General features: G+C 31.4%; 2 protein-coding genes across 3 annotated transcripts; both read left to right on the top strand.

Moving 5' to 3' along the window:
- Positions 1-7,119: 7,119 nt before the first annotated feature.
- Positions 7,120-9,087, top strand: LOC124833379 (uncharacterized). 2 transcript variants are annotated; one of them, XM_047307855.2, is made up of 2 exons: positions 7,120-7,316; positions 7,536-9,087. In XM_047307855.2, exons 1-2 carry the CDS (start codon positions 7,263-7,265, stop codon positions 8,571-8,573), a joined length of 1,092 nt encoding a protein of 363 aa, XP_047163811.1. In that variant the 5' UTR covers positions 7,120-7,262; the 3' UTR covers positions 8,574-9,087. The 2 variants fall into 2 exon arrangements, with proteins under 2 accessions (XP_047163811.1, XP_047163810.1); XM_047307854.2 differs by having other exon boundaries at positions 7,533-9,087.
- A 9,825-nt stretch (positions 9,088-18,912) lies between these two features.
- LOC124833371 (heat shock cognate 70 kDa protein 2-like) lies at positions 18,913-21,681 on the top strand. The gene is made up of 2 exons (XM_047307840.2): positions 18,913-19,229; positions 19,770-21,681. The coding sequence occupies exons 1-2, from the start codon at positions 19,016-19,018 to the stop codon at positions 21,497-21,499; spliced, it is 1,944 nt and encodes a 647-aa protein (XP_047163796.1). The 5' UTR covers positions 18,913-19,015; the 3' UTR covers positions 21,500-21,681.
- The last annotated feature ends 393 nt before the right edge of the window (positions 21,682-22,074 follow it).

Genomic DNA, 22,074 nt, shown 5'->3' with positions numbered 1-22,074 from the left:
TCATTGATAGTTAATTATTAATATACTAAGATATTATATTATTTTGTGGTTTTTTCCATAAATCACAAACATACGGATGAAATTGACAATGTAGAACAAGAGTAACTTTTAATTATTATTTTAGTCGGATTGCATTTTAAATTATATATTATCGAGTTACACACTGATTCAAAATAAAAGAATTTTGTAGAGTTTTCAAAAGTCAATGACACAGAAAAAATAAAATTAAAATAGGGTGGTTTCCAAATTACAGAGAAGAAGATGTTCCATTTAGGATTTTAGGTTTTTGAGTATTCCGTGAGGGTTAAAAGAATATTATGAAAAATCTTGGGTGCGGGTAGAAAACAATCGGGTGAAGAAGGCCCATAGTTTCTGGGCCTATTCATCTCTAACCCATGAATATTGGGCTACCCAACATTTAAGCAAAAATTCAAATTAAGATAGCTTTTAAGAAACTATAATTAAAATTTAATAAAAATGACATAGGGGCAATAACAAAAAGATTATAAATTATTTATGAGAAATTTAAATATGTAAAATAGAGTGTGCATAACAGACTTTCCTTTCTCAAACAACAATGTCCCTTATACCTAGTCACGTGCTCTGTTCTTGTTTGCACGTGCCATCTCACACACCAAGATCAATGCATTATGTGTGTTTAGCCATTAAATGAATACCAATAATTAGAGTAATTAGAAATATCGACACATAAAAACACTTTAATGATTTAAATAACTTTGCAATATAAGTGGAGGAAATTATAAAAATATGATGAAAATATGGAATATTTTGTCAAGTGAGAAAAACAAGCTTTATTACAAAGACAAATGAAAAAGCAAAAAGGAGGTTGACTATATATGGAAGATTCTCATAAAGATATGGAGGCAAATCTCTGTGGAATATATATAGTGCGACTTCTCTCTCACAACTAATAAATTTAATTAAATTTGTTTTTATCTTCTTATTTTTATTTTATTTTTAATTTCATGTATCATAGCTTGAGTATAGTAAGTTGGCATTTTTTAAAAAAAAATGAAAGTTATAGTTTTCATTGATTATTTGCAAATTGTATTCAGAAATTGAAAAGGTTGAATTAGGTAGTGATAATGTATATACACGTATCTATGGAATAAAGTCACAATCTTATCTTTAAAAAAATCAATATTTGATGCAAAATGTGCATGTGTTCCATCATCCATGTCCTTTTGCATGCATGGTTGTGGGGTTGTCCCCAGCATCATCATTCATCAAAGGGCAATGATAATAAATAAAAATAAATAAAAATAAATATATATTACCTATTTTATATACTAATATATATATTTATTTATTTTTTCTTTGTATCTATCTCTTCCTTTGATTATGTGAATCTGAAAATGGGTATACCTTTTGGTCTTATCCTATATCAGAATTATCTGAATAAGCAAAGAGTCCCCCCTTCTCCCTTAGCCACCATCTGTATTCTGCCATTCTTTCTCCCCACAAAAACTGCCTGTCTTGTCCACCACTTTCCACCGTTCTTTGTCCCTAATTTTTCTTCTTCTAATATTTTCCTTAAAAATAATACTTTGATAATATTTTTTTATAATATTTTAATACTATTTAAGTGTGATTATGTGATTGATCAATATTAATATTTATGATTATTATGTGATACCTTTGCTTCTAACATATTTATCCCTAATAATCAAATATTGTATCTTTTGCTACATAACAAATGGAGTATGTTTGTATTATTAATATATATATATATATATATATATATATATATATATATATATATATATATATATATATATATATATATATATATATATATATATATATTTCTAAAATTTTAGGATGAATGGTATCCTTATTGTTACGTTAATACTAGGAGACTGATTAAATTAAATTAAATTTGATAACGGATTTGCATGCCTATACACTAAAGTATATAATTTATACAAATAATTATTGTTATACCAAAAACATGATTTATTTGAAATATTGTAAAAAAAATAAGTTATGATTGAAATACAATGGTAACATATAACAGAATATGCTATGGTTGCTTGGAGAAATTGCAATTTAAAATTAGACAGTTTAGCTTTAGATTATAGTTATTTCAAGGAATTTATAATATATTTTTTTACATTATATTTAAAAAATGTTATCACGTTAATATATATTATGTTTTTCGTATACTAATATATGTTATAGTTTCTTGAAGTAATATTATAGTTTAAAGTTATACATTTTCACTTAAAGCTATAATTACTCAAAAGAATCATAGTTTATAATGTACATGCTACAGTTTTATCTCAATCATAGTTTATACCTTTTTCAATATGGTTATTTTCTTAATTTTTTACTTGACTACTATAGTTTATAATGTATATGCTTAACTTTGGAGTAATCAATCACAAAAGAGATAAGTTTTTTCTTCCCTAATTTTTTTCCTCGTTTTGTTTTGGAAACATCCACGTTCAAATTAAGAAAAAAAAATATAAACTTATAAGATGAAGCCCAAGTAATATGTGAGAGAAAAATTAATGTTTTTAAAATTTATATATTTAATCATTATCAGTAATAAAAAAATAAACAAATAAAGTATTAGTACCATGTTTTATAATATATAGGAGAAAAAAATTGAATTTCTATATTACCACATAAATTCTCTATTGATGTGTAACCAAGAAAAAGATGGGGAATGCGTTCAAATCGATCACAAGGCTCGATAAATAAATTTGATTTAATTATATGTCTAAGCCCAAATTTAGCATAAAAAGATCATAATTTAATAATTTGTGTTTAAATCAAACCTATTTGAAGGCTATAGTGGCTTAGGTAAAAAAAAATCATATTCTATTCATCGAACTTCTAAAACGAGTCTAAGTTTAGAAACCTACTTTGCATGATTTTTTAGTAGGTTAGGCATAAATCAGATTTATGTTTCAATCAGGTTAAAAAAAAAAAAAACTAGATTTAATTATTGTTCAAAATTTGAAGTTCAAGCTCGGTATCATGAGTCAAATAAAAACTTCATAGATTCGTTTCAAACTTCTAAAATAAAGTTAGTTAATACTGGTTTTGTGGGTTAGGTGCATATTAGGGCATGGTTAAGTTGGACTATGAAAATGTTCAAATTTACTTTGTGCTCAAATTTTACATTGAATTTACTTAGTTGATCCAATGTATTTTGTCATTTTTTAGCAAAAGATAAATGAAAGGTAAAAATAATTAGACTAAAGGAAAAAATAAAAATAAAAAACTCATGAAATCTTAAAATTACAGCTATAAAACATTTTTCTGTTTTCAAAAGTGATTTTTTGTATTTTCTTATGAAAGAAGAAAGTAAAAAATAATATTAAGTATAAAAGTCTTATATGTGTTAAATATTGTTATTATAATGTAAATAATTTGAATTTATATGTCAATCATCACACTTAGAGAAGAACTATCTGATTTTTTTATATATAATATGCATTTTCTTGAAAACAAAAATCTTTAAGGTTTTCTTTCTGACGTGGGACCTAACTTTTAGACAAAAAAATGATTTTTTATTATTTATATTTATTTACTATAAAATAGAAGTATCCAGTATATTATTATGTAAATAACTGTCCAAAATGACTTAATATCTTTTTTAATTACTTTTATTTGAACATGATGACAAGTAGTAATTTTCTTTATTAACTTTAATATATAGTTTCTGTTATATGAATTTAATGTTAGATTAAGAACCATATATGTATTCTTTTTTTTTTTCAAAATATTTGTTCATCCATCTTTTAAATTATCAATTAGTTGTTAAACTTTAAAAATATATTAATATATTTTTTTCTCTAAACTTTACGATAAAAACTTTAATTATGAATATTGAGTTTAAATGCAATAAGTGCCTAAAATAATTACTCATTCATTAATTTAAGTTTTGAAACCAAAAACAAAATTAACAGTAAATGGCTTAGATACAAAACATTCCCTAAAAATTATTATATAATCGATTTATTAACTTTAATTTTAGTTTTGTCAGCTTTTATATATTTTAACTTAGAACTTTCACCTAAAATATTTATAGTCGTCATTTCAAATCTTAACATACATGGGTTTAACAGTAATAAATGTTTTCTTCCTAGTTATCATGAGTTAATACTTTAATAGATGACATAGAAAATATTGGATTAGAAAAATGATTTTTTTTTCAATTATAAATTGAAAATCAACTTATTTACTTAACTAAATAAGTTTAAACCAAGTTATAATAAGTAAGTTAGAGAGTTATAATCTCACATACAAATAACCATATTTTCATACTAAAAAATACAATAAAAAAACAAAAACTCTTAATATTAATTAAGTATTAAAATATATACCCATTATACTTTCATAAATTTAGTAAGTCAATTTATCTATTTATAGTTGGTCAAACCGGATTCAAAATTTTCTAACTAATTATAAAAAAACATAATTAAGTTAACTTAGCTCAAGATTATAGTCTAACTCGTGAGTCAAGTCGATATCTTTCACAGCTAATCTCCAAATAATTATCAAGAATCTGGTCTCGACAATGAACATATAATTACTAAAGTTGATGTTAAAATTTATCTAACAACAGTACATTAATCTTAGACATTATATTAACCAGCAACGTTAATATTCTTAAAAGTTGACAAGGATGTTATATTGCACGTTTTCTTTGTCTGAAGTGAGCACAGCCCTTCCATCACTGTCTATTCAAAATCCGTCATTTCAATTTCAACATAGTTTGGCAGACGACCATAACGTACATTTAGTGCTTCAGTGGTAACACAAATCACTATTTTCTTTCAAACATGATGATAATAAGTACAAAATTAATAGTCACTGGAATTTAAAATTATGTATTATTGTGATGATAATTAAAAAAACTTGGAAGTGCAAATTAAGATTCAAATTTCTAGTTGCGTTGTTTAAAAAATTTGAGGAAATTTTCAGAACAAAATACGAATAATGAAAGAAAATTAAAGAAAAATAATCAAAAGTTTTTTTAGTTAAAATAGATATACACGCTTTATTTTATACTTAAGTATTGCTTTGTCCTTTTAATTTAATATTTTTGTAGTCCTTTTAACATGTTGTTTAAGAAATTTTCAAATTTTTGAAATAGATAAGAACCAGGATAAAAAAATAGGATAAAACTCACTCGATGAAAAATGAAACTGAGATTAAATATTTATCCGCAAAATTATTCGAGTATTATTTATATATACATGATTAATTAATCAAAATAATTCATATAACTATTATTTTAAATATTAAAAATTATAATTGTAGTTTGGTTATTTTTAAATTTATTAAAAAAATCTATACAGTACCCGTACACTTGACCATATAGATTTATATATTGATATAATATTTAAGAAACGACTCGCAAATTGTTCTACATGGGATTAATCTTAGATTAAACTTGCTAAATTCATTCTCATTACTTTAAATTAAATATTTCAATTGCACAACAACCTGAATTGATATGAATAAAATTCCAATCATGTCTAAATTTTATTTGTGATTGAAGAATGATTTTCAGTTTAATTACCTTCCAAGTTTAATGAGTATATTGACAAAGCATGTAATCATGAGTTTAATTTAAGGATGGTGTCAAAAGCAAAAATAGCTTTCAATGTAATCATGAGTTTCCAAAAAAAAATAAAAATTTAGATGAAAGTATTTGATATTATAATTATTTCCCGATGATTTGATTTCTCATAATTAATCTAATTAAATTGCGTTAATCAAGTAATCTTTTTCTAAGGAAAAATGACGAGACATAAAACAATACAATTTACTGATATGAAAGACAACAAAAAGTTATTAACTCGTATGAGCTAACGGTGTTAAATTTCAAGAGAGAAAAATACTTAAAAACCTTAATTTTTTTGTTATAACTTTTTCACATGTATATCATCAGAGAAAAATCACGTTGAAAATAAAGTATATACTCAATATTTTTATGACAACTCGAACCTTTATCAATCATATATATATATATCCTCTCTTTCTTCTAGACCCAACTAGTTGAAATCATCTCACCTAACTACATTAAAAGTGTAAAGTGCAAAAGTTTAATGCATATTTTTATTTTCTTCATATATATGTGTGTATGAGTTTTTTTTTTCTTTTTCCTCCCATGTAATATATAATAAATGGAAAATGTTATTTGGACAACAAAAGTTTGACACAATTTTAACAACGGTGACGTGGCAGCTGTGCATTGGCTCAGTGAATTGAAAACAAACCAGAAAAAACCCAAAATACCCCTCACCCCGGTTCACTGAGCCAATGCACAGCTGCCACGTCGCCGTTGTCAAAATTGTGTCAAACTTTTGTTGTCCAAATAACATTTTCCATAATAAATAAACTTCCAATTTCCAAGACTTTCACTTGATATCCAACAATCTAGAAACAAAGTTTCATTGCTTAAAAAAACAAACTTTCACTTGGAATGCTAGTTTTGAGTACATTCTACATCTTCATCAAATGTTTGAATCTGATAAAAAGTGATCTAATGGCATGAGTGAAATGGTAAATAAGTGTATGAAAATATGAAAAAAGGTGTGTATTTTTGTATGATAGACATGTATTAATGAATAATTTGACAGAAAAAAAAAGGAAAAAGCTGTTGCCGAAGAAAAGCTTAACGAGATAAAGAATGAAAAAAATAATGAACACTTTTTTCTGAACAAGAGCTGGCGGAAGGGAAACAAAGGTACATTCGATTGTGACGCATCCACCGATGACCTCCCCACCATGAGTCCATGACTCAACACCTTTTTGCTTTTCAATTCCAACTTATCATATTCTAATAAATTGTTTTTCAACTTCTTTATATATAATATGTTAATCTAAACCTAGGGCTAGGGTTTCTCTTTCTTTTAACTCTTACAACATGCATGGCCATTGGAGAGTAAAATCTTTAACGCTAATGCCACAGTAAAAGCAGAAGAGAAAAAAGTGTTATGGAATAAGAAACTGCTTCGGTGCTCCTCCATAATCCTCCAATAATTTTAATAGGAACAAAAAGAAAGAGAAAGCAAAAATTAAGAAGAAAAGTAATATATATATATATATATAGAAACACCCCCACACAGCACAAGCTCCTTTATCTTTTTCCCGTCCCCTGTGATATCTTTCTCTGCAACTCTCTCATGTTGATGTGATTCTCCACCCACACAGCACCAAAGAAAGAACCCATCAAACTTTTACAAAAGAGAAAGAAAGCTCTCTAATTAACAAGAGCTATGGTCTTCCCGTCCCTTCCAATCTATCTAGATCCACCCAACTGGTCACAACAGGCAAGGATTAATTCTTTCATTCTCTTCAATTTCTTTTCCTTTTTCTTTAGCTTCTTCATCAATAAAGCAATTAATCACAACATCAAATATTCCTACTCATACAACTTTATCAATCTTTTTTTTTTTATATTTTTTCCTGAATATACTCTTTGTATATGTGTACACTCAATTATGTAGTTTTTTCTTTTTTCGCTCACTTGTGAAAAAAATTCGCAGCAGCCTAATCAGCCAGCAGGAATTGCCACCCAGAATCCGCATATTCCGCCACCTTTGCAGCCGCCACCTTCATCGGTGACGGCTGCTATTGGAGGTGGTGGTTGCGGTGGTGGCGGCTACCAGGGCTCAATTAGGCCGGGATCAATGGCTGATAGAGCTAGAATGGCAAAGATACACCAACCTGATGCAGCACTGAAATGTCCGAGGTGTGAATCTGCTAACACCAAGTTTTGCTACTACAACAACTATAGCCTTTCACAGCCCCGCCACTTTTGCAAGACTTGCCGTCGCTACTGGACCAGAGGAGGTGCACTCAGAAACGTGCCGGTTGGAGGTGGTTGCAGAAGGAACAAGAGAAACAAAGGAAGCGGCGGTAGATCGAAGTCTCCCATGAAACCCTCGACAGGTTCTACCTCTGCAAGTGCTAATTCTTCTTCCAGTGGCTGCACCACTGATCATGTGATGATGACTCACTTGCCAACTCCAACACAAACTCAATTTCCATTCTTAACCTCCTTGCATCATTACAACAGTGACTACGTTTCTGGGGGCATTGGATCTCATTTTGGGACGATCACAACAACACCTTTGGTGGGTAGAAATAGCAGCGATGTTGAGTTTCAAATCGGTACTGGTTCAGCTTCATCGCTTGGTAACAGTGGTGGAGCTATGTTGTCAAATGGCCTCGGTGAGCAATGGAGGTTGAACAATCTGCAACAAGTTCAGCAGCAGTTCGCTTTTTTGAGCACTAATCTAGAGCCGCAGATTGGGTTGTTTCAGTTTGGTGGTGGAGAAAATAACAATGCTGAACCGCCAAGTTATGCAAAGGAAGGTGGCCGGTTTAACATTCGGTCTAAAATAGATTCTATTTCTAGTCTGAGTGGGTTGATGCCTCAGGTTAACACGATAAAGATGGAAGAAAATCAAGGTTTGAATTTGCCAAAAAATCTCTTGATGGGAAATGATGCACTTTGGAATGGAAGTGGCAATGCATGGAGTGAAGTTCCTTGTTTCACTCCTTCAAATAACCACATGTTGTGATCCTTGAAAAATTAAGCCACTTCAATTCTACAGCTTTTGGTTTCCTAGTCGCCACAGATATTTTTATGATCATCATAGTAATGCATGATCGAATGTATAAGAGTTAGAATCACTTGCTAACTTTGGAATGGAATTCTACCTTTATGCATACGAGGATAAATGGGAAGGAAAGACAGGAAGTTCAGAAACACTTTGTGTTACATCTAGACGAGAAAATGGTACGCAACTCTTCAAGTAATTTCCTTTCTCCAACGCTGGATATGTCGTTGATATTTTATGTTGTACTCCAAGTATGAACATGATGAGCGAAGGTATATTGGTGTATTTGTTTATATGCATGTTTTGTGATGACATGAGCGGTTAATTTTACTAATTGTGTGAAGCTATTTGGACTAGTCTAGAAGGCTTTCTTTATATGGTGGTGATGTCACTTTTATATTTTCTCTTTGACGATTTGCACCAGGCATAATGTAAGTTCAGAAACTTTGAACATTAATGTGTCTGACTTCTTACCCCTTTTAGTTTTCATTAATCTCAGTATCATAAATAAACTATAATATTTATGCATGTATGAACACTGTGCCGGTAATGGAATTGCCAACAACAAAAGTAATGGTCGTGTTTGAGTATAACAATGTCAAAGAAATTCTAGCACACTGATCGATATATATATGCATATATAACCACAATTAGAAAGTCAAAGGAAATGCATACGAGAGATACAGAGAAAGAAAATGAGTTTTGAAGACACATTTACCAACACATTATACCAAGTTGGAATCCATTATATCTTTTTCCTGATTTTCAAAGGGCAATGCAAACTTTAAAGTCTGGAAACTCCCACTTTTGGAGGGTTAGCAAGGTTGTAACGAATTGTGCATGAGATTCAGTTTCATGAAACATTTTTTCCACGATCGTGCATTGATTTTGTCATGTTTAAGCTCTAGTTTGATCTGACCCATTTCTGCCGGTACATTCAACTTGCTTTTAAAATCATCTAAATATTAATTGGTCTGATATTTGGAGCAGCCCTTTTTCATCTTGATTACTTATTTTTAACCTTTCACAGAAAAAGCAGTTTGAATGGATCCAAATTGGGACCAAGGGAGTGAGAGAAGAGTCACGTTGGTTTGGTAGAATTGTAGCAATACGAATATGTACTAATATGGTGTGGAAAATTATTATCAAATTATAAGGAAATTGACCAAACGGATCTATCGTACTTCCTTGTTTTGTATGTGTGAACTGAGAGCGTTAACGATGGAAAAGGAGGACATGTTTCATTTCTTGTTAAAGAAACGCCAAAACACCACTCAAAACCATGCAACTCTTTCAGCACTATAACTCTATATATATCTGACTTCAGTTCCAAAACAAAAGAGCTAATCAAGACAAAGAATAAAACAAACTTGAAATAATCATCAAATGCGAGGTACTACTACTACGTACAAGACAAAGAGCAAGAAACATACTTAAATTTTGGTTTTCTTTTCTATATATTCTCAGCCTTCATCTGTCATCATTATTCCTTAATTTTGCTGTTACAAGGTAATAACAGAATAAAGACAGAAGGAAATGAATCTGGTAAAGCAGATTTGTCATAAGCTAATCATGGTTACGATATGTCAGTGAGATGATAAATTGAAGGAAGCTTTTAGAGATGGAATCTGGGAGTTTGGGTGTGGTTTGCTTTTTTGCAAGTTTCAAAGCTAGGTAATTGCTTGCTTACTAGAAGGAATAAAGGTGTCACAAGATAGTCAAAAAAGCGAATCTCTCGCAGTGGAGGGTGGTTTTTGTTGGTCGGTTGGTCGTAGTATAGTGATGGGATAGTGATCAAAAAAATGTGTAGGGCTATGGTAATGCACATATATACACAGAGACACAGAGCGTCTGATGATAAAAGCAAAGAAACTTCGAAGAAAGAGGATGAGGTCCACCAGAAGACAAGTATTAGTAGAAGTAGCATGAGAAGAGAAGAACTAAAGGTAGGTTTTGTGGTGTGGCTCAGAATCCCAAGCAAGCTTTTACTATAGCATAGATAGTTGCTGATGATGCCCACATGTCTAGGCGTGAATATGTTCTCTCTGTTACCCTAGCAGCTTTTGCTTTTCGTGACGTCCTTCTTCAACATGATCATTTCTCTCTCTCTTTGATTCCAATCTATTCCATCTTGTTTCCAAGGCATGTTGTCCCACATAACCTCAATCATATATATATATTAGATTCTTCCTCTCACTTTTGAATAATTATATCAACATCTTCTACTGTGTAGAAACGTGAGCATGCAACCTTATTCATAACGTTTATTCTCATCAAACAAAGACGTCTTTCCTTCTTTTTCTTTCTTTTCCGCAACAGAAGAAAGAAACCCTGATCATCTTCTTAGCTAGCTAGCTACTGCAACAAAACTATACATAGTTAGTTACCATCAAGGTTCTTACTATTTTAAGATTATTCTCAGGGAATATATATATATATATATATATATATATATATATATATATATGTATATGTGTGTGTGTATGTATATATCAGTGTGGAGTCAGCATAAACTTTACAGTTATACAGTTTAGGAACTGAGTGAAAATGTCTCTTCTACTTTTGCTTACTTTATTCGGTGATCAAAAGAGTCTGGAAAACTATAAATAAGAAAGATGTTAATTTGTATGCAATTATGAGAACAATCGATTACCGTAAGATAATGAAAAAAAAAGGATTAAAAGAGAAAATATAATAGGTTGAATTAATGTATGATTTAACCATATATATATATATATATATATATATATATATAGAGAGAGAGAGAGAGAGAGAGAGAGAGAGAGAAAAGTAGATTCTGAATTAATATATAACGTGCATGCATAAGCATTTGATTTAACAATTTTGGAAAATATTTGTCATTTGCAAAGTGGCTACATGGATGTTTAGCCAAAGACCAAATGCATTAATTGTTTGTTTTTAATTGATATTAAAAATTAATAATAATATTTAAACGAGGGATTACTCTTTTAAATAATATATAAAAAAAAGGGGAGTGATATTAATTATTCACCATGTGTGCTGATATAAATCCAGTCTTCTATTATAAAAATGTCTACTTAGTATAACATTTTTTTTACAAGAATAATATATGATTAGAGGTAATTATTGACATAAATTTTCTAACAATAGTATATGATTTTTTATTTTGCAAATTTAATTGTAAATTGAGCTTTCCATTCATAAATTATGACTAATTTGATAATTAAGTAATTTAACATTAATTTAATTTGTTTTAATTTAGTAATAATGTCCATCTTTCAATCCGACCCAACCTAAAACATGGTTAGATTAGTTCAGTTTAAATTAAAAACGTAAAAATTAAATAACCTATATCTATCAAAATGAATTATCAGTTATATCAAATTATGCCAACAAGTAAAAACACCTTACTAATACCTTTTTCTCTCTCATTTGTATCCTATCATATAATTATCACATAAATAACTTATCTTTCATATCTTTATGTGAAAAGGTGTTCATTGATATTTTTAAATAGAGTAATAATGATACCAAACATACTTTTATATTAATTTCACACATGGTATAAGAATAAAATAATATATAAACTTTTGTATTTTATCAAGAAAAAAATAATATCAAATAAATATAAAAAATTTATGTGTGCGAAAATATATATTTTTTAAATAAAAAGTAGTTTTACTGATTTTGACTCAATTAACTAGAACATGTTAAAAAAATTGATTAAATTAGTTTATAGCATTAGATGTGTTTTAAAATACATATATTTTCAAAATTATGTATTAGAATAAAATATTATTAGATATGCAATCATTTATTTTTTTATACTACTATATCCAACATAATAATTTTTTTAAAGCAATTAAAGGCAATACATACCACCAACTACTCATTGAACTAAAAGAAATGAATTTAATTAAAAGGTATTTTTGTAAGGAAATACTTATGTAAGAAGCATTTCAATTGATTTTTTAAAAAATGATCAAACATGATTTCTAGTTCGACTTTTATAAGGAAAAAAAAAACAGAAAGAGTATGAGTAACAAAAATTTAAGAATTTTCGAAGGTAGAGTGTGTGAGTAACTAAAATTTAAAGTGTAAACTACATATATAAAAAGCCGAAAGGACTTTGATTACTACAAAAGGTGCAAACTCTCAAGGTAACTAGAGAGAGAAAGTTGGCTTTTATTAGAAAAGGGCCTTGCCTCTTGAGTAAAAGGCCTTGGGCCCATAGAGATATTTGGGTTAGGATTGTTATTCCTTGCACCTCTTTACTTTTCTTCCTGCACCCTACATTCCAAAAATATATTTCTTCAAAATTTTGAAATTTCGAAAAATTCTTAAAAGAATTTCAATATCGTTTAAGAAAATAATTCTTCAACGGATGTCGAAATCCATTGAAGAAACTTTTTTTGAAAGCTTCAACAAATTTCAAAATTCGTTAAAGGCTTAAAAAATTCTTCGATGGATCTCAAAATTTGTTGAAGGAATTTTTGTTCAATAAATTTCGAAATCCGTTTAAGAAAAGAAGAGAGTGTAGAGTTTTCTTAAAATACTACAATTTTGAAATTTAAAAAAATGTGAGAGTGCAAGAAGAAACATGGGATGGTTTAAGGAATAACATGTTAATAGTTTCGACTTTCAACATTAAAGGGTTTCTTTCCACGCTATTAAGTTTTTTTCCTCCAATTCCGAAGTTATAAATTCCGAAGTTATAAAAAAAATATCATTTCCTATAATTATTCCATCCACCTGTTTTTACTCTCACATTTTTTTTTTAACCTAGTGACATCTCCTTACTCCTTCTTCGTCTCCAAACCTGCACCACCAAACTTCCTATATTTCCTAGTACAAAATGTGCTTTTAAACTCGTACAAATAGACCTCGGTTTATACCAAACCGCTATCTATTCAGACACGGTGGCAATTTTGTAATTAACGAGACCTTATAGGCCTCGGTTCAAACTTGACCGGTGCCAAAAAGGGTTACTACTTCGGTTGTGAAAACAACCGGTGCCTAATTAGTGGTTTCTGACACGGTTTCTGACGCGGTTAAGAGAAACCGGTGCCAAAAAAGGGTATACTGCATCGGTTGGTAGGAAGGACCGAGGCGTATCAGCCTCTACTACCTCAGGCCAGAAGGACCGAGGCATATAACCCTCTTATTTCCCCAAATATTTTCCCCAATTTGAACGAAAACCTACCCTCACTCTCGCCTCCCTCGCTCTCGCGCCTCCCTCCCCTCACCTCGCCTCCCTCTCGCTCTCGCGCCTCCCTCCCCTCACTCTCGCCTCCCTCGCTCTCGCGCCTCCCTCCCCTCACTCTCGCCTCCCTCGGTATCACCTCCCTCGCTCTCGCCTCCCCTCGCCTCCCTCGCTCTCGCCTCCCCTCGCCTCCCTCGCTCTCGCCTCCCCTCGCCTCCCTCCCCTCGGTCTCGCCTCCCTCCCCTCGGTCTCGCCTCCCTCGCTCTCGCCTCCCCTCGCTCTCTCGCTCCGTCGCTCTCTCGCTCTGTCGCTCTCGCCTCTCTCCCCTCGGTCTCGCTCCGTCACTCTCTCGCTGGCTCGCTCCGTCGCTCTCTCGGTCTCCAAAATCTCCTGCGAGTGCGTCGCCTCTGGAGGGAAGAGCAAGCGGTGGTGGTGCGTCAATGGTGGCGGCGGTGATAGTGGTGGTGGTGGTGGTGGTCAGATTAGGGTTTTTCTGATGTTGATGGTGGTGGTGCGAATCTGAGATTAGGGTCAGATTGGGGTAAAATTAGGGTCAGATTAGGGTTTTTCGAATCTGAGATTTTGTTTTACTTGCTTCTTTGAATCTGAGATTGGGGTAAAATTAGGGTCAGATCTGATGTTGCCTGTGTTAATTTTCCTGTGTTAATTTGCTCGAGGCACCAAAATTAAATTCCTGTGTTAATTTGCCATCATTTTCAAAGCAAGCTAATGTGTTCAGATCTACAAAAGGGGTGAGGGTTTTGCTTAATCGAGTTCTCTCCTTCTCCAAAAAGACCCTACTGATAATGCATAACGAAAAAAAAATAAAAAAAAAGACCCTACTGCCTCGGTTTAGCCTCCAACCGAGGCAGTAGAAGGAGAGAACAATCTCGGTTCTGATAACCGAGACCGAATCGTACCATTTTTTGTCTCGTTCCAGAATCGAGGCTTAAAGTTTATCACTTTTTACCTCGTCTGAATATGCCTCGATTCAGAAACCGGTGCCTATCAGCGAATTTAACCGGTGCCATTTCCTTTAAATGTACTGGTGCTTCTTCCTCAACTTTCAACCTTAGTCTCAAAAGTACATTCGTTTTTGTTTATATGTCTTCAGTTATATTTGTTTATAAATGTTTTAGCACATTGTAGACGAAAATAGAAATTGGAAATGTAAGGTACAGGGTTACAGATTTGGCTAAATAGGATTCATTGAAATTTTAAAATCTCATTTTAGGTTTTATCAAATTTTAAAATATGAGTTTCATTAAATTTTAAAATTTGATTGGAATATTAACGAATTTACGGTGTTAATCGATTTAAAAATTTATTTAAGAGTTTGAACGAATTTTGAAATTTATATATATATATATATATATATATATATATATATATATATATATATATATATAATTGTAATTTTTTAATATTTATATATAATTTTGTACGAGTTGTGTATTGTTGTTTTCTTTATTTATTCTTCTTAAAGTAATTATTTTCATGTGTATTGATTTTAATTTTTTTGTTATAGAAATGTTAAGAATACAAGATATATATATATATATATATATATATATATATATATCGGGCTAAGAATTTTTGACAAAGTGAAGCCGAAAGGAGACTTATGACATTTCTTTGTAGAAGGGGTTATCTACAACATTGTCTCGTCATGATTTTTATGAGTAGCTAGTAGATGTTATTAAGGAGTAACTGTTGAGCAGCACAAGCATGTTGTTAAATAAAAATATAAAATAGATGGATTGTCTAGAGGTCCACAAAATACATTATTATTGGACGAGTTATATCGATCATTTTGCATTTGTGTTGTGATAAGGTCAGGTTAATAGTTGTTGAATATATTTTCTGAATTTTGATGCTTGATGAGTTGTTTGAACTTTATATCTAATTGTTTTGTTTAAGACTGAGGGGAGATCACGTTGGTCTCCCATGGAAAAATTAAACAAATTTGGAACATGTCATTTGGTTGTTCAAAATTTTGTGATGATTTCTCATTTGCTATGCAATTTTTCTTACTATTGCACTGATAAGGTTTTGATATTGGCATTCACCGAGAGATGGCATAGAGAAACAAAAAATTTTCATGTCCCTGTTGTGAGATGATTATCACACTATATGATGTGTCTGCGTTGTTACATGTGCTTATAGTGGAACAATTATGTCCGAATAAAGTACTAGAATTTGAAGCGGTTTTGGAAACTTTCATTGACCTATTGTGCGTGAATCAAATTAGGGCTACATCTGAGCTTGTTGAGATACCTATACAATACATCTATGAGTGACCATCAACAACGACATCAACAAAATCAATAATGTAAGGATGACAAATATGATGAAACTAGGATGACAACACGTCAGGTAGTGCCTACCTACTACTCGACCGGCATGAAAAAATCATATCAGTTACCTGTCCCGCTACCTGTTGGATACTAGCATAAAAAAATTTGTGGTTTCTTTTTCCAACTCACAGATACCCATTAGATACCTGCAAATATTTAAAAAAAATATATTTTATGAGTTTTTAAATGAAGCTCAAATTAAATTGAAATAAATGAAGGTAATAAAAAAGAGCACAACTATATTTAAGTCTTGAAATAATTATGTCACAGAAAAACAAAGCAAGTTTCAAGCACCAAACAGAAGAAATTTGAAGGAAAAGATAATTTGGTTATAACACTGTAGCAATTATGAGCAAAGAATCAACAACCTCGCTTTGTTGAATGTGTCACTTTCCAATTCCTATACCCTCTGATGAATGAGTTTGATGGGGAAGCACAATGGTAACACAATGGTAACACAATGGTAACACAATGGTAACACAATGGTTTATATGCATCTCACAAATTACGTAATCTAAACTTTGAAAGTAATTTTGACATTTGTATGTAAATATTACAATAATGTAATTTTTCATTTCTATTTTATAAAATATCTTTAATTGATTGAGAATGTTTTCTCAAATATTACTAGCAAAATAACATCTTTGGGTAAAACCTCAAGAGCAACTTAAACCTTATAAGGATAAAAATGAAATTTCATTTCTTTAATGGGTTGTGAATACTCACAAGTACGGGTAATATGATATCTGAACCCGATTCGTTAATGAGTAAGGACTAAATTATCCGCTACCGGTTATCGGCAAGTACCTTTTACCTATGGGTAGTAACTATCCACAACGGATTTTACGGACAGATATTTGCTGGCACAACTATTTTTGTCATCCCTAAATGGAATGGAACTGATCTAACATGAGTATTCTCCTTTGTCTAGACCTTTATGAGTTATTTTTTATACAAAATGATCTAATACGGAGTGACATATTCAAAGAATAAAGACCATAGAATACAAACATGATGAAGACAATTAAGGCAATCAGTAAACATTGATTCATGTTCACAATCCATGACATTTTCCCATACTCCAATGATAACATCCCATGCCTCAATAGAATTAACTAACATTTTACACATAGCTTGCACATTGTTCTGAACGTGGAAACAAGATAGGAGATGATAACATTCAAGAGATATAGTGTCAATGACATTCATCAAAGTTAGGTCTTTGCCGCTAACCATGACATGTGAACCACCCTCATATGTAAAAAATAATCTTCTTAGCCTTTTGAATGTCCAAGTGAAATTATTTTTGTTGTTTACCTAATAAGAATACAAATGTTTCTGAGAAAACCAACCCTATTGATGTAACCCAAACTATCTAATGTAATGACAAACGATATTTGTTGGTTTTATATGTGTTATCCATTAACAAAACAATATTAAATGTATTCAATAATATATGTCCAAAAGAGGTCATTTACCACCTTAGATTCGTCAACACATATACTACAATGAATGTATTTATAACGTTTTAACATCATCATCAATTGTTGTAATTCAACTCTTGAACCTTTCAATAGTTTTTTGTAAATATATCTTCTATTATATATTTGTTTGATTGTTATCACATTACATGATAATTAATGAAATAATAACGATATTATACACCTTATATAATTTATCAAATCTTTTGTAAATATATAATATTAAAAATATTATGATATCATCAAACTATCAATATTTAAGCACAAATATTATTAATATTGAATATTTACATCAATAAATATATATCAAAATATCTTCTAAAGTTAAATTAGTGAAATATTTTAAACCTTGTTGAAATGTACTGTTAAACATATTTATCGAATCATATATGTACAGATTATATATAGAGTGCTGCCTTCAAATTTATAAAATATTAACAAATTATGTCTTAAGAATAATTCTATAGATACGTTTATTTTAAAAATAATAAATATATGATACGTGTATTAAAAAACCTACAAAACAAATATATTAGTAATAAATATTAAATATTTCAATATAAAAATTCATAAATTATGACAATTATAAGAATTAAATATATTTTTGTATTAATTCTAAGTAAAAATTGAAAATAATTTTTTTAATTTAGTCTCCAATTTTAAAAATGCATGGATTTAATTTTTTTTAACTAAATTTTATTAAATTTATTTGACATTTTAATCATATTTTAATCAAATTTCACTTAATAATAAAATAAAAATGTGTCAAAATATGATGTAAATAATTCAAATATTATCATGAAATATCAAATAAATTTAATAAAATTTGGTTGAAATAACTAATCTAGACACTTCTAAATGAAGAATAAATTAGTTTAAAATTTTGAATAGAGACTAACTTTATTTTTACTAAAAGGTAAAAACTAAAACATATTTAGATATTGTTAATATATATATATATATATATATATATATATATATATATTAATTACATACTTCATTTATAGATATATATAAAATATTCTAACATTACGTGTTGGATAAATAACAAATATTGAAATATCAGTGCATTGTGATAAATACTCAACACAATTATGTTATATTATTATTATTTAACAGAAAATTAGAGAGACCATTTATAGATAACATGATTTGGTCAAAGAAGCTTACGAGGGGATGTTCCACAAAAGTGACTTAGGTTAAGGTGAGGGTCCCACGTAACGAATGGAAGATTCTAGACACACTCTCTGAAACCTATAAATGCTTCACTTCCCACCACCCTGTCTCTCAATCAACAATCAACCATTTCACGTTGTTCTGATCTCCCCATTTCACACCAAACCCTTCACTTTTTTAACCTTTCTCAGTTCACGTTAACAGATGGCCGGAAAGGGGGAAGGACCTGCCATCGGAATCGACCTCGGCACCACCTACTCTTGCGTCGGCGTGTGGCAGCACGACCGAGTCGAGATCATTGCCAACGACCAGGGCAACCGTACAACGCCCTCTTACGTCGCCTTCACCGACACTGAGAGGTTGATCGGCGATGCTGCTAAGAACCAGGTCGCCATGAATCCCATCAACACCGTCTTCGGTAACTCATCGTTTTCTCTTCAAAAGTTTAACCTAAATCTGCTGGTTTTGACATGCCTTGTATATTTTGTTCTCGGTTCTTATCTTGTTTCCCTTGTACCGAATTCATGTTTCGTTCTATTCGATCACAGGGAATGTCTCTTTCTTTTTAAATTGGCAGAAAAAAAAGTGATTTTTGCTTTATGGGCTAGATTAGTATTTCTGTTGTCTTTGTATATATAAGACTGGTTTAAAAAAAACAGATATAAATAATTTAGTGTCCATGTATTAGAAATTCTTATAAATATATATTGTTTGTTTTTAATAATTTATTATTCTCGTCGTGTTTCATAAAGTAATTTGTTTTTTTTTAAATGTAATTTTCTATAAAAAAAAGTGGCAAATTACCTCTAATCCATGCCAATAAAGAACCTTTTTTAGCTAATAGTTTAAGAGTGCTTATTGTATGTGCCTTTAGTGGGAAAGTTTTGGTTGTGATGTGATGTGATTTGTGAGTTTTGTCACCGGTGATTGTTGACAAGTGGGGATTGTCATTTGGCAGATGCGAAGAGGTTGATTGGTAGGAGAATTAGCGACCCTTCTGTGCAGAGTGATATGAAGTTGTGGCCATTCAAGGTTATTGCTGGTGCTGGTGATAAACCCATGATCGGTGTAAACTATAAGAGCGAGGAGAAGCTATTTGCTGCTGAGGAAATCTCCTCCATGGTCCTAACTAAGATGAGGGAGATTGCAGAGGCTTACCTTGGGGCAAATGTGAAGAACGCTGTTGTCACCGTGCCTGCTTACTTCAATGACTCTCAACGTCAAGCCACCAAAGATGCCGGAGTCATTGCTGGCCTCAATGTTATGAGAATAATAAATGAGCCAACTGCTGCAGCTATTGCATACGGGCTTGACAAGAAAGCTACTAGTGTTGGCGAAAAGAATGTCCTGATCTTTGATCTGGGAGGTGGTACTTTTGACGTTTCTCTCCTCACCATTGAGGAGGGTATCTTTGAAGTCAAGGCCACAGCTGGAGACACTCATCTTGGAGGAGAGGATTTTGATAATAGAATGGTGAACCACTTTGTGCAGGAGTTCAAGAGGAAGAACAAGAAGGATATTAGTGGAAACCCAAGAGCCCTTAGAAGGTTAAGAACTTCTTGTGAGAGAGCAAAGAGGACTCTATCCTCCACTGCTCAGACCACTATTGAGATTGATTCCCTGTTTGAGGGCATTGACTTCTATTCGACTATCACTCGTGCCAGATTTGAGGAGCTCAACATGGACCTCTTCAGGAAGTGCATGGAGCCTGTGGAGAAGTGTCTAAGGGATGCAAAGATGGACAAGAGCACCGTTCATGATGTTGTCCTTGTTGGTGGCTCTACCAGGATTCCTAAAGTTCAGCAGCTTTTGCAGGACTTCTTCAATGGAAAAGATCTGTGCAAGAGCATCAACCCGGATGAAGCAGTTGCTTATGGAGCTGCTGTCCAGGCAGCTATATTGAGTGGTGAAGGAAATGAGAAGGTTCAAGATTTGTTGCTTTTGGATGTCACACCATTGTCTTTGGGTTTGGAAACTGCTGGAGGTGTCATGACTGTATTGATTCCAAGGAATACTACCATTCCTACTAAGAAGGAACAGGTGTTCTCTACATATTCCGACAACCAACCTGGTGTCTTAATTCAAGTTTATGAGGGTGAGAGAACTAGAACCAGAGATAACAACTTGTTAGGAAAGTTTGAGCTGTCAGGCATTCCTCCAGCTCCCCGTGGTGTTCCTCAGATCACTGTTTGCTTCGATATTGATGCTAATGGTATATTGAATGTCTCTGCCGAGGATAAAACAACTGGGCAGAAGAACAAGATTACCATTACCAATGACAAAGGAAGGTTGTCAAAGGAGGAAATCGAGAAGATGGTTCAAGAAGCTGAGAAATACAAGTCGGAAGATGAGGAGCACAAGAAGAAGGTCGAGGCGAAGAATGCTTTGGAGAACTACGCCTACAACATGAGAAACACAATAAAGGATGATAAGATCAGTTCAAAGTTATCCTCTGAGGACAAGACAAAGATTGATAATGCAATTGAGCAGGCCATTCAATGGCTTGACAGCAATCAGCTTGCAGAGGCTGATGAATTTGAAGACAAGATGAAGGAGCTGGAGGGTATTTGCAATCCAATTATAGCCAAAATGTATCAAGGCGGAGCTGGTGCAGGTGGTGATATGGATGATGGTGCTCCACCTGCTGGTGGCAGCGGTGCTGGCCCCAAGATTGAGGAGGTTGATTAAGTGGGCTATTTAGTTTTAGTAGAAAATAACGTTTCTTAAGTTTATTGGGTTTAGGTTGCTTTAGAATTTTCATTTCATTGATTCTATTGCTGTTTTCAATTAACCATTTGTATGCTAATTGAAAACTAGCTCGCATTAAATTAGTACTTTGGTTAATATAATTTTATCATCCAATTCTGCGACATGTTAGTATCAGCTGGTATAATTAGTGTTTTTGTTTTTATTTTTATTTAGTATCATACTTTAAAAAATATCAATTAATAATATTTTTAATCAATGTTGGTTGATATTATTATTTTCCGATTAATACTCGCCAAAATAAACATAGTTATGGTTGGTAAAAAAATTCTCCATCAATGTTAAATCTGATCAATCTATAACAAAAAATTACATAAATGCTATTAATTAAAAAAAAATTACAGAAGTGGATTAAAAAATAATCATATATTAAAAATATAATTATAACAATGACAATAGTAAAAATCTATTAATGTCTATAAAAACACATTATCAACTAAATCTATAATAAAATGAGTCTATCAATTTTGATTGGGAAAATCTTTACTAATGTCAAT

Source organism: Vigna umbellata, chromosome 4, assembly GCF_029865625.1.
Source record: "Vigna umbellata cultivar VRB3 chromosome 4, Vumbellata_1.0, whole genome shotgun sequence".
Taxonomy (NCBI): domain Eukaryota; kingdom Viridiplantae; phylum Streptophyta; class Magnoliopsida; order Fabales; family Fabaceae; genus Vigna; species Vigna umbellata.
The sequence above is the reverse complement of the archived record's forward strand: the minus strand, read 5'-3'. Positions and strand labels throughout refer to the sequence as shown.

Excerpts from the sequence above, each read along its gene's own strand:
- LOC124833379 (XM_047307854.2), top strand. The coding sequence starts at position 7,263 with ATGGTCTTCCCGTCCCTTCCAATCTATCTAGATCCACCCAACTGGTCA. Across the intron at positions 7,317-7,532 it reads CACCCAACTGGTCACAACAG|CAGCCTAATCAGCCAGCAGG; the intron begins GCAAGGATTAAT and ends AAAAATTCGCAG.
- LOC124833371 (XM_047307840.2), top strand. The coding sequence starts at position 19,016 with ATGGCCGGAAAGGGGGAAGGACCTGCCATCGGAATCGACCTCGGCACC. Across the intron at positions 19,230-19,769 it reads TCCCATCAACACCGTCTTCG|ATGCGAAGAGGTTGATTGGT; the intron begins GTAACTCATCGT and ends GTCATTTGGCAG.